This window comes from Austrofundulus limnaeus, unplaced genomic scaffold, assembly GCF_001266775.1.
Source record: "Austrofundulus limnaeus strain Quisiro unplaced genomic scaffold, Austrofundulus_limnaeus-1.0 Scaffold20, whole genome shotgun sequence".
NCBI classification, from domain to species: domain Eukaryota; kingdom Metazoa; phylum Chordata; class Actinopteri; order Cyprinodontiformes; family Rivulidae; genus Austrofundulus; species Austrofundulus limnaeus.
The window spans coordinates 917,897-931,532 of record NW_013952422.1 but is presented as its reverse complement, the minus strand read 5'-3'; the positions used below and the strand labels follow the sequence as shown (position 1 = coordinate 931,532).

The 13,636-nt window shown below is 39.7% G+C and overlaps 2 protein-coding genes across 2 annotated transcripts in view; one reads left to right on the top strand and one right to left on the bottom strand.

The window, feature by feature from the left end:
- Positions 1 to 4,430, top strand: part of wdr70 (WD repeat domain 70) — a 40,052-nt gene extending 35,622 nt beyond the window's left edge. Inside the window, exons 17-18 of the mRNA XM_014003723.1 lie at positions 2,609 to 2,771; positions 3,837 to 4,430. Coding sequence (XP_013859177.1) covers positions 2,609 to 2,771; positions 3,837 to 3,924 — 251 coding nt within the window. The 3' untranslated portion in view covers positions 3,925 to 4,430. The remainder of the gene's footprint in view (positions 1 to 2,608; positions 2,772 to 3,836) is intronic.
- A 2,370-nt stretch (positions 4,431 to 6,800) lies between these two features.
- Positions 6,801 to 13,636, bottom strand: part of gdnfa (glial cell derived neurotrophic factor a) — a 10,272-nt gene continuing 3,436 nt past the window's right edge. The window contains exon 3 of the mRNA XM_014003724.1: positions 6,801 to 9,380. Coding sequence (XP_013859178.1) covers positions 8,860 to 9,380 — 521 coding nt within the window. The 3' untranslated portion in view covers positions 6,801 to 8,859. The remainder of the gene's footprint in view (positions 9,381 to 13,636) is intronic.

Genomic DNA, 13,636 nt, shown 5'->3' with positions numbered 1-13,636 from the left:
GATCAGAACTATGTGGTTGTAACAATCTTCCATATTGAAATTTATTTCTTGGATTATGAAAACACGTTTGAAACATTCATTTTAAACTCTAACTACTTGATCTTAAAATTAAATAAGTACTAGATCCGAAAAAAAGTCATATTACGCCATGCTTTATTAATATTGTGTTTTAATGAAAATGAAAAGCAGTTTAGCTAAAATTCCATCTTTACTTATTACATATAAATTAGCAGGGTAAGTAGCAGTCATCAAAAGCCCTTTTATAAATGTGCCAGTTTGATGTGGTTTGGAGCATTCATTTTTGTTAAAGGGGTCATATCATGCAAAGTCCACTTTTTTAGCTCTTAAATAATTTAGTTGTGTACTTGGAGTCTCTAGGAGTGCAGAAACGTTTTATTTAGTCTCTCCCGGTGCTGCACAGATATCTTTATATTTTGTTTGGGTCATATTGTTCAACCCGTCCGATCTTCTTTATTATCTATGATGTTTTCTGAACTTTTACGTCACAGTATTTGGGACGGGACAGAGATGCTGTATAATGTCTGGACTTACCAACTCCAGCTTGGTGGTCTTAATTCTTCTCTCACTCTGGGTCAGACTCTGGCTCCAACATTTAAGGCTGGATGAACAAGTCTTCCCTTGTTAACATATTTTAATTAATTTGTAAGTTTTCCCACCGCTATACAGTCATAAACCCCTCTATCAAATTAGAATGAATCGCTCTAGAAGCTGGAGAGGGGTGCGGTGTGAAGCAACTGCTTTGGATTTAAAGAGACGGCCTCAAAACGAGTTGATCTGAGACACACCTTAGAAAAAGGGGTGTAAGAGTGGCTTGTGGAGTTAAAAGGAGGAATTCAGACCAAAGCATTGCAGTTCCCTTTTTATATAGATCCCAACCAAATGATTTAAATGTGAAAAAGAAGGTTTTAAAAGCAGAATATGTCTCCTTTAGTAAGATGGTAAATGGTAAATGGTAAATGGTACTGAACTTATAGAGCGCTTTTCAAGTCCCTCCGGACCCCCAAAGCGCTTTACACTAACAAACATTCACCTATTCACACTCACATTCACACACTGATGATGGCAAGCTACACTGTAGCCACAGCTGCCCTGGGGCACACTGACAGAGGTGGGGCTGCCATGCACCGGCACCACCGGACCCTCTGATGACCATCAGTAGGCAAAGGTGGGTGAAGTGTCTTGCCCAAGGACACAACGACTGAGATGGCTGGACGGGGGATCGAACCAGTGACCTTCTGGTTCCAGGACGACTCCCCTAACCACTCTGCCACAGCCGCCCCAGTTGGGCAGCTGTGGCGGAGATGGGGAGGGAGATGGGGAGGGAGAAATGCAGCAGTTGGTCATTCTTGTCTTTTGTTAATCTAGAAAGTTTTTTTAAGCATTTGGAGTCCGTCATTCATCAGCAATTCAGACTCAGCAGCCTAAATGTTTAGGTTCTCACAGTAAATTTAGAAAAAATCTAAATAGCTGACGAGTCCATAGATTAGCTAACTGTTGAGCACGGTGGAGGATGTGTGATGGTTTGTATTGTAGTCACAGGACCAGGGCCTGTTGCAGTCACTACATCAACCATGAACTCTTTATATCAAATTCATCTAAAGCCAACTGAAGCGTGGCCTAAGCTGTGTTATGCAACAGAACAATTATCCCGACCACATAATCAAATCTACGACACAACGGCCAAATAAATAAATAAAAAAAAAGAACAAACCTCAACATGACTGTAATGCAGTGGTGGGGTTTTATTGGAGTATTGTAAAAACAAATGCTTACAAACCTCAGTTAACTGAAGCAATACTGTGAAGGAGAGGGAGCCAAAATTCCTTCATGATGTTAGAGACTGATAAGGTCCCACTGCTGAATCATGACAAATACTTTGTTTTTTGCACACTGCTTAATCATTCTTATTAGTTTCTGTTAAAATCACCAAGTTTGCCAGACAAAATGTCATTGTTTGTTTATTATATTTAGCTCATTTAAGACCTCATAGGAATCAGTTTTTATAATGCATCCTACTTTTCAAAGTCTTTTTACGTTTTACAGTGGTTACATAAAATTTATACAACAAAACCATTTTTATGATGATTAGAAATTTGGCAGCTCAGTTTCTTTTAGAGTTGCAGCCAGGACAAACCTTTGCACAGTACTGTATATAAATGTGAAATCCCTATTGTTGTTGAGGTTTGGAGAAAGACACAAAATTAAAATGTTGGTTTAGTTCATGAAAATGAGCACGACTTCTTGATAGAAGAGCTGTGGTTTTCAGATTACAGACTGCCCTTCTAATGTTTATCTTGTGTGTGAAGTCACGTCGCATAAGTGCAAGGTAATGTTTGATGGTTGGCTGGATGCTTACAAGCAATGGAAAGAGGCGCCGCACCATCCCCCAAACAACAACACTGAGCAGGTTTAGCAAGAAATCCATCTGTGTTTTCAGTAAAAAAAAAATAAAATAAATGTATCGTCCTACTTTTGAAGGAAAAATACCTCCAAAACCTACACTGGGTGAGGGAAATCCAGTTACCAGCACAGAAGGCTCATTCTTCCTTCCTTCATTCTAACAGTGTGTAATCGTGTGCTCTTACAGGTCGAGGAGGCAGAGTCGCAGCTCATGGCGGCACTTTGTCTTCATTCATTGTCAAGAACATCGCTTTAGATAAAACTGACGACAGTAATCCGCGAGAGGCCATCCTGCGGCACGCCAAGGAGGCATCAGAGAACCCTTACTGGATCGCTCCGGCATATAAACAGTAAGGGGGGGGTTTGACACATCTGTTTCTTTTTCTCATTCTGCTTCTTTTCTCTAAATTTGCCTTTGATTAGAACACAATTTGAGTTTATTTTTATTTATTTATTTGTTAATTCTCTCTGATATGATACTCAGAATAATAAAAAAAAGTTTCTTCACAGTAAATTAGTATTAAACTCAGACCTAAGTTAAAGAGTGTTTTATAGGCTGAGGACAGTCATATAACATGATACACTAATAGTTGCTATTAAAGTTTTGTTTGTTGGTCTGGAGTTTTATTAAAGTTCAGATCAGATTGTGGAAAGGTTACAAGCAGTCAATATCTTACCTGTTCCAGTTAGCTTTTTAAACTACTTCAGTTTGGAGATATAGAAATTAATTCTGATCTGATCAAGACAAGTTAAAGGCTGGTCTAAGCAGGACTAAAACCAAAGTAGATGAGTTTCATCTCAGAAGTGCTACAGCTAGCAGCTGATGCTACTCCTTGCAATGAATTTTGGTCTTGTCCCTACTCCAACTAGTTGTTAGCGGGACAATCCAGTCCAAACTAAAGTCTATTTGTTCAAACTGATGCCCTTCAAAGAGCTATCTAAAACAGGTAAGATGTTATTTGTTTATAACCTGTCCACAGAACACCAGATTAAGAATCTTAACCCTGCTTTTAAACATTCAGTCAGGAGCTGCACATGTTGCACAGTGTAAGCAGTTCTTCTAAATTAGTAATCATGTAATTGTTTATTTGCACAAGTGTAAGTATAATGAAGTCATGCCACATATGACACAGTTTACAAGCCTGGTTCGTTATGACGGCGCTAAACAAGCATAAAAAGTTTGAATTACTGTGCAGTTTTCTGCTCAGTATGGACTTCATTAAGCTTCATTTGATCTGTAAAGAAGAAATCTTTAGTCTGACACCCTAAAACTGTAAGAATCTCACTTAATTCATTGCTTCACAGCTGGATAGATATTTTTGCTCTACATGCTTTGATTCTGAAGCTGTCAGGAAAAAACAAAACAAAAAACAAACTAACTGTTAAATCATTACTTGTTCTGTGAATCCCTTTAGGACCCAGCCGGAGCCCATGTTTGCAAAGGAATCAGACGAGGACGAGGAAGCCGACAAAGAACCAGAGTGGAAGAAACGCAAAATCTAAAACCTCCAACGGTTGTTCTTTTAATATAAAACAAACAAAAGAAAAGTCAAAATTTGCCCCTAATGCTCTCTTCAGTTTAGGTTTTCTTGCCTAAATCCATATTTTTACCCCTCGGTGTGAAGAGGAAACATAAATTGTACAATTTTATGTTCCTCTCACTTCGATACACGAGCCACTTCATGTTTTATGTCTGTTTTCATTGTCTTGACTGTATTTTTTTTCATAATTTCCATTAGGTTGCGTTTGCTAATGTTTCATAAATCAGCTCCATATTTTGTGGTCTGGTGCTGTTCAGCACCGTGAAGAATAGCTCGCAAACAGCGAAAGATGTAATAAAATTTCAGTGAGTTTTATGTGGGAACGTTTTTAAAGCTTGACATTTTTAAAGCTGTACTTTTCCTTTGAGTTGTTGTTGACAAAACCTTTATTCCTCTTTTTCCCCCTGATCCTACATCATGTATACAAGCTCAAAAACCTAAATAAAGAAATGTATATCTTTCCTGGCAGAAAGTGATATTTAATGTAGTGAAGTGAAGTCGAATGGGTTTTACATGCTGATCAAAGGAATGCCTTTCCTGTGAGGCACAAGCTCCAACCTGAAGCTACCGTTTTTAAAGCCGCTTCTACTCTCTGCCTTTTTAAACACTTTCTTTTAAACAGCGCACATTATTTGGATTAAATGCTGCTGAAAAGTGGAGCGATTTGATGAGTCACGGTTGAGTTTTAATTCTCTTCTTTTAGCAAAAATACGTTGATTCGTCTGTAACCGAATGGGCGCTGGGATCAACCCGTTTTTAAAACAATTCCTCCTAGCTTGTTTTCAAAGCAAGAAAAAAAAAATTTTCTGGAGGAACTCGTTGAATGACCTGTGCAGCGTCTGAAATTCTTAAAGTGACACGACAAAGCCACAATATACAGATAATGAAAGCCATGTTTGGGTTCTGTGTATTATACATCTCTCTGGAATGCAACTTCAGCGCACCACATTTAACTGGGAACACTATTTGTTCTTCCAACTAAAGCAGGGTCAAAACTACACAAACAGCATGAAAACACGCTCGATCGAGGCTAATGAGCGTCACGGCTGTACAGACACCGGTTTGGACCTGTGCCTAAGTGTGTAAGACTTGTTTTCTACTCGACTTGTTTTAAAAGTGGTGGTTTCCAATTGTAGCTCACATCTTTATTTTATGGCAGCTGTGTCCAAACCTGGAACTATTCTGCACGTTTTAGATGCTTTTTCTGCCTTTTTTACACCTGATTTGAGTTTGAATGATTGACAGGTGTCTGCTGTAGAGCAGGGGAGCGACCCAAGCATGAAGGATAGTGGCCCTGGAGGACCAGGACTGGACACCACTGCGGTTTGGTGAGAGAACATAAAATTATCCGCAGAAACTTTTATGCCTCGTCTGTTGTTTTCAAGATGTTTCTGCTCGGTGACTTATGAGGGAAGAAACAGAAACCCAATCTCTTCCTGCCAGTTGAAACGGCGAGAGGATAGTTAAAACGTTTGTGTCCTCAGAAAGAACTCGCGGCCATAAAATAAAAACTGAGACAAAGGTTTCAACGGCGTTAATACGGTCAACACAGAGGAGGAAAGACTGTGTCAGCTTGACGTCAGCTTGTCTTTCAGAGCCCCAGCATCAAACAGGACAGATTTAAGTTGGATTCTGTTCGGATGGCTCCAGCTTTTTGTAATAAAAGCATCAGGTCGCTGAAAATGAAACTCTGCATGGAGGAAAAAAAAAACATTGCCTTAAGCTAGAAACCTTTTAAATGTGCACCTATTAAAGGCTCAGCTCACTCAGTTTACAAAGAATCTTCCCATCGTGCCTCAATCTATTGTGTTACATCCACTTCTCAGAAGGTCGATAAAGATTTTAAAGTAGAGACTTAATAAATTCTGTGATTGTTGAGGAATATTTACTGGTTCTGAGGAAGCCTTTTGAATTTTGAAACAATTTGAGACCATTTTCATCTGTCCACTCAGCTGACAGTGTTTGTTACCTCACACAATGTAATTTAAAAATTCAAATTTAAGGGATGTGCCAAAGCCTCAACAAAGAAAAGAAACACTTGTGGCACAACTAAAGAATAAACTGCTGGTTTGTCTTTTTTTGACCAATTAGTCAGGAAATCGTGACTGACTTATTTTATTTATTTTTGAAGAACAGGTGCAAAAGCAGCCTGTTTTTAGGAAATGATAATAAATAATCAGAAATAATCATTTCAGGCAGGGTTTCAGCACAAAGAAAGGCAAACAAAAATCTATTTTTGAACATTAAACCATGAGCAATCTGATCTTGTAAGCTTATAAATGTAAGCAGCAGTGTGTTCGGATTTAACTTCACAGAAAATAATTCAAATGAGGTAATTTTATTGGTGAAGTTTGTCAACAATAAGATTGTCACCCCAAAAGAAAAAGGTGCCGGATACGGATGAGATTTACCTTTACTGGTTTGCGTTGATGCCTGGAAAGCGTATTCTAAGAAAATTTTAGATTTGCAGTTTATTATGTGGCTCGACACTCACGATAATTCAGCCTGACATTGTGTGAATGCCTGGAGTCTGTTTCAAGACTCTGTCTGCCATTTCAACCTTAAACTTTTACACATCTTTTTTTTCTGCTCAGTGGAAAGATTCTCTCCAGTGCCTTGATTTACAACACAGTGGCACTTTACTGCTGGCTTTTGTTTATTGGACGAGCCTGGGCTCTCGTTCAAGAATCCCCAACTGAAGGAGATGCCACGCCGAGGAAGGCCACAGCTCCTCAACGTTCGTCTCGACTAAATTTTCTCTCCCGGTTTTTGTTGCTGTGCTTTGTGTAAATAACATCAGCCCCCCGTTAGAATGACCACCATCTGGCAGAGGACGTGTTCATTTAATAGAAACAAGTTTAATTCTGTAAAAAGATATAAAATGAATATTGTACAAAAATAGTCTGCAGAGAGCTTTGGTTCTGTAACACAAAACAGGTGAGACAACACATCTTTTTTCTTTCTTTTTTTTCTGACAAAAGTGTTAACAATGACCACAAATGCATTTCCTTCTAATATATTAACACTGCAGGTTCCTTTGTGTCTGACTAAGAAGTGAAGCAGACAGTGATGAAGATGATGTGAGGCTGGTAGGATGTCTTCATGTTCTCATCTGGACTTGTTAAAAGTGGAAGATGATTCGGCTGATGAGGTATGCTGTGATAAAGGCTGGAGTATTTTTTTTCTCTGTGTGTGTATATAGTGTATGGCCTAAATTCAGCTTGATGCAGTGGATTTGTTCTGTGCAGGGGGATTACACAGTAAAGCTGGCTTGCTTGCTCGCTGCTGGGTGGGCACAGATACCTTGGTCCCTAATCCGTGCTAACATCGAGACCTACACCAAGGATCTCTTTGTTCCACTTATAACGACCCCCTCGCAGGAGAGAAGAAAAAAAAGAAGATAGTTCTGCTTTCCTTTCCTGTACATTTCTTTTAGTTGGGGAATAAAATTGGGTGAACAAGTTGTTACAAGCAAAAAGCACGTCAGGCTCAGGATTTTTCCAAAACACGCTCTTTTGTGGAAACTGTCTGCATCAGTGGCACAATGACAGCCGCTACAGTAGCAAGATCTTCCTTAAACTGTCTACGCCGGTGGGGATTTTTCTGGTTAAGACTGATGTTAGAGGATCACTTTCAAATCCCCTTTGAGGGAGTAAGACCTGTCAATCAGAGCCCAGACAAAAAAAAAAAAAGGCAAGGCGGTCTCGTGAACCTACTACGGGACAGAAACAGCTCCAAACAGCCCTCCTCAGACCTGGTGCGAGGTCAGAGTTGGGTTTCACTGATTCTAGCCGCCTTCTGTACCATGTGACTTGAAGGATGGAGCCTCAAAGGCACCATTGGATCCATGTGGGACCACCGCACAGTGCACATATCTGGAGTAACAATAAATCTGTCCTGGATTAGTAATGAGAAGATGACCTCAAAGCAAGGGATCGTTTTTGTCTTCGTAAACAGAGAGTGTAATAAATGGATGGCTTGAGTCAGGTGTTTTGAGGAAGAGAGCTGTCTCGGGCTGAGGAAAAGTAATGAGAACCGAGCCACAGCCCCTAAAAATGCCTAAAAAAGAACTTTATTCTAGCAGAAATCTTCCATTGGTCCCCTTCTTTGCCTTTTCGCGCTGAGCCTCATATCAATGACTAATGACGATTATTTGGATGTCTGACTAGAAAACCAGTGGAATCTAATTGAGCATGAGTAGGATGTGTGGGAGTGTTTAGCTTAGAATAGTTTGAATGAGAAAAAAGCTCCACGTTGGCACCATCCGGGACAAGCGAAGCTATTAAATAAATAAGAAAAAAAAGAGACTATTTATTTTTTAAATGGTTTGAAATAAATAACAATAAGTTAATTCCATCTTAATAAATATACCTCTAACACATACTTTCTTGTTTATATATATATATATTTATATATATGGCTTTGATTGGTGTTGATGTGTTGCACCAGTCTTTGCGCTGCTGTGTTTCCTTGGCTCTGGATGTATAAATGTCGACATCCAGACTATGGAGTGGAAGTGATTTAGGATTCATCTGAGAGAACTCCTCAAATCTCGGGATTCATCTGGAGTCAGCCAGCTGTGGAAAAACTTGAGTCCCTGGGAAATGAAATCCTCCTGCAGAAAACCCTTTCTTCACTCTCACCTTTTTCTGACAGCACAGTTAGCAATCTGAAAGTCTACTGGAAGTGTGTGCACACCTGATAAGTTTATTCAGGTGTATCTGGAGGACTCAGCGTACTCCACTGTGACTCCGTTTGAAAAACAGTTGACCAGAGTACGAAACAAACACACCCTTTCTTTGACCTCCGATACAAATGTCCAGCGGCGATCCATCCCTTTGTAGCACCGGCATGTTAATGGGATCCGTAGTTCTCCGCCGCTGGCCACGTGACTTCCTTAAACGCAGCCACACTTCCTGGCTGAATGCTTCTTCAGCGTGTGATACACCACGTTATCGTCTAAAAACGATAAATCGTCATCGAACGCGATCGGTCGACAGCAGGTGCGAGAAGGCGTGTCCTTGTCCAGCTTTTTGTTGTGCGTGAGGTTGTTGAGGATTTTGTCGTAGTTGGTCTCTGCCTCGATACAGGGCCCGCTACAGTAGCGGAAAATCAGCTCCTCTTTAGTCTGGTACCCCAGCCCCAAATCCGTCACGTTGAGGTGGACCTCCTTTAGTAAGCAGCCTCGACTCTGTACAGATATCCTCTCCTTGCCCTTCTCCTTGCCGCTCCTGCCTCGGCCTCGACCCCGCCTCTTCTCTCTCTCGCCTCTCGTCTTCGCCGCTCCCCTCTGCCTCGGCTCCCTCCGGCCCCTGGGGCTTCCACTGAGTTCCGATGACCTCCGCAGTCGGCCGATGGTAGCTTCGATGAAATCCATTACGTCCTCAAACTGCTCAGGATAGAGACCCGCAGACTCATCTGAAAAAAAAAAAAAAACACAGGAAGACATGGATTTAAAACACAAATTTTAATTAAGCTGTTTTCCAGAACATCTATTGTCTTGTCCTCGAAAGCACTTTAACTTGTTATCGTTTGTGCTGAAGTTTGGAAATATTTCTACGGTAACAATAGCAGAATGAGGGTGCGAACAAGTGTTTTGATTCCTAATCTTGGCACTTCAATACAACCTGAGACAGCGATTACAGTGATTGCATCATTTTGAACGTCTTTTTTCTGACTGAGTAAAAATGGCCTGAAAGGGGATAAATTATCATAATTTCTCCCTCTGCCCACCCACAGCACTCCCAATGTAGCATAGAGCAAAACTAAAATATGAACAATGGTGATAGCAAAATAGTTATCTACACACAATGAATCAGCGTTGTGTTGGTGAGGAGTCACAGGAGGAAAACAATTTGTTTTTTCTTGGCGGCGCTGGAAAGGAGGAGTGAAAGTGGTCAATAGGATCACATCAGCATCTTGCTAATTTATTGTGTAGAAAGACGGCCGCTCCACAGCATTGCGCTGCATAAACGAGCAAACACGCCCACAAAGTTCGAACCAATCACACGCTGTGAGCTGCAAGTTCCACAGGACAGAGTTCTGACTGGGAGCAATGCACAATGCAGCTGTCACCGGGGGATAGCGGACGGAAGTTACAAAATATTTTTTTGTCATTCAGCAGGGGGAGCAAGACGTGCAACTTTAAGTATACAGTAAACCAGTCTTTAGATGCCAGATCTGAAGATGGTTTGCATCTTTTTCAGGATTTTTTATGTTAATTTTGTGGATTATCCTTTTGTAGGAGCCACTGTCTTTCTGATTTGGCCTCTATTTTTGTTTTTTATTTTTTTGTTTTGTGACATCAGTCCATTTCATTTTCAGCGCCTCCTTCGAGGAACACATGGCTGCTGGTTGGTGGGATGTGGTTGGATGAGTCGGAATGTTAACTGGCTTTTCTTACAATAATATGAACCATAAAACCAACTTAAAGAGTCAGAGGAACAGCGCTGCAGAAGGCACACTTTGTTTCTTCAGGTTTTTCTTTTTTTTTCCCCTTTCTCATTTCTAATTATTTCTCTCCTAAAAAAATTGAGAAGTCTAAACTATGAATCAGAACCTCAGACTGCCCCACTCCCAATTTCAGCCAGCCAACTGCGACTTCAAAAATGTGTCTTGTTTTGGAACAAACGCTCATAAAATTTATGTCTTAATTCATTTAGATTCTACATCATTAGTTTATTGGTCCTGTGTGTGATGTAGCTCAAAACACTCCCCCTTCATTTAAAAAAAAAAAAACTAAAACTTTTAAATCATGTCCAACACATCACTAGCCTGGCCCTTGCCTTCCTACACTGTTCCACTCAATTCTAGTTTCCCTGAAGCAAAGCGAAGACAAGGGGCTGGTTTTAACCAGGCTAACACATCACAAACCATATAAAAACACATTGTGCTTCAGATTTGAGGTGGCACCTCAAATCTGAAATATATCATAATTTGGCTGCTTTGCTCTAAAAAATAAAAAAATAAATCCAGCAACAAAATAAAACACTAAATGTGTGGCTTCATGTATACTGACCAGCCATAACATTATGACCACTACCTTCACACGGGTAATCAAATAGGTCTTTTTTTTTCCTGGTTATGTACATTAACGTTTTTACAAACCAATCAATCAAACAGTAGATAAAATTGCTTTGAATGCTTTGGTGCTTGTTAAACAAATAGCAGCAGTAACAGTTAACTGTAGCACTCTGTATAATAATAATAATATGATATTTATGCCACAATATTTGCGTAATGCAATCCTAAAATTGCACAGCTCAAGGTGACAGTGTGTTGAAGTAGCTCTGTTTCTTTCATTCGGAGATATTGCTTTGAAAACTTTAGTTCTTGTTATGGATAAAAATTGCACTTTTTTCAGATAAATATTCCTTCTGCTTCTTCAGTTTCATTGTACAGCCTTGTGCAATGACAATAAGGACTATTCTATTCTATTCTATTCTATTCTATTCTATTCAAATAAATAAACTATATTTTGAAAGTTTGGAGACTGCAGGTGTTCTAGGACAACAGCAACCAGTTTGGTCAAGCCAGCTGTTCAAAGAGCTATCTGCAACAGGTAAGAGGTTTATTGTTCATAACCTTTCCGCGAAACCTAATTTTAAAATACTGGAACAATTAATGTGCAAGATATACTTATTTGTATAGATTCAAAATATTCTGAGGATTTATCTGTTTAGAAATATTGACTCCAGTTACTTTTGCTAACATTATTCTAAAATAATGATGGGAAATGAACCTCGTTGAGGTTCTACAAACAACTTTGCAAAATTTTTCATATATCAGGGAGAATTATACCTTTGAACTCTACATCATTTTTTTAAATTCAATAATGAGAATATTAAGGGGATCGCTGAAGTTTAGATTTTTTGCCCAAAAACATTTCAATGAATCGTAAAAAATCAATCCCCCGTTGACCCGATGACAAAATAAATTTTGCACATTCAATTTTTTATTTAAATATTGTCCTCAACAACCCACATGAAAACTAAAAAACCATTACTCTGAAATAGATAAAGCAAGTTTGTAGAGTTCCTATGCGTGTGCAGGAGTCCTGTTTTATTTCTGTTCTGAACTATTTAGGACACTCGCAGTCAGAGTTTCTTTTTTTAGGCAATAAAAGAAGAAAAGCATGCATCAGATTCCTATTGCATAAAACTGGAGTCAATAAAATTTAACATCCCAGTCAAACTTCTTAAGCTTTAACACACAAAGTGCCTGAGTTGATCCAATAGGCACCAGCTAATCCCAACACCAAGGGAATCTTCGGCGGATGTCGTTTCTGTACATGTAGACCTAAACAGTTAAAAAAAACGAAGGAAATCATATGCTTTGAGTTATTTAGATGAAACAGAATGCAGTCCGGCTAAATCTGAAAATATGCACCAGCACAGCTCTTCACCATCTGCTCTGAGGAGAAACAAGGACTGACTGAAAGTCTTGGACCCTCCTGAGCTCCATGTTGATTCTGTTAAGAAGTGACGTCTCTCCTACTAGAAACGGCTGCAGGTCCGGCAACAAAAACACTATTAAATTTTATTTTATTTTTTATTGTGCGTCAGTCAGAATGAGGCGACCCCTGTGAGTGTGCGTGGGGTGTGTGTGTGTTGACATGCTGGGGTGGGGGTTAAGATATCTGGCAGGTGGTGTTGCGGTTAACGCGGCCTCTGCGCTGCAGTGTCACCTAACTTCTCGTCTTCACCTCGGCTATCTGATCTGCCTGAGCGCCACAGCTGATCAGGCTGCTGCTGCTGTATCAGGTGAGCCCGGACCAATCTGTTTAGACACACCTAGCCTTTGATTTAGCCACCTTCTATTATGTGTCAGCTGAAAGACGGGCTTGGCTACGCACAATACACCTGCTGACAGCCTGTTTGGCTCACAGCAAACGAGGTGCAAGTCTTGCCGCAGTTGAGCAAAGTCAATTACGAATGTTCCTGCAAAGTGGGCGATTACATAAAAACATCTTGTTTTTATGCCTGACAGATTTTAATGAAACCATTGATTGGTCATCTACGACCTTTGGAACTAGATTCAAGATGGCCGCCACAGCTAATCAACCTTAACAAACCAAAAAAAATGGCTTTAACTCAGTCAGTTTCACAAATTCAGAGTTAAAATTTGGTTCATTTGTAGCAGAGAGTCGAATTTAACACAAATTTTGAGGGCTAAAATGTTGTATAAGATCTTCCTTGAAAACTTCGTAAATGTTGGACTTAACCCTGTGTGTCTGTTAGCATAATATCTTTTGACCAGTTGGACAAATTTTAGTGAAACTCAAGCAATCGTTGGCGGTGTATTTAGAACAAACTGACTTTTGGAGTCAACCTAATTTAAGATGACTACCACAGCTAATCAGCCTTATTAAACACAAAAATTATTATATTTCAAAATTTGATGTGGTAGTTGAGAGTCATCCTTAACACAACAAGTGTTACCTCTTAGCACAACATCAAGTGGGACGGTACCTATGTTTTTTTAAAGGGACAATATTATGTAAAATCAACTTTTTTGAGTTTTATATCATGTTATAATGTTATAATCTCATAAAAAACATGCCCAAAGCCTTGCTTTGACTCATTCATGCATGTTTGAGAAATCCTGCAGCGTTTTTAGGAAGCCATGCTGAGGAGCAAAACGACAGGTGGGGACCAGAAACACCTCTGGGTTGT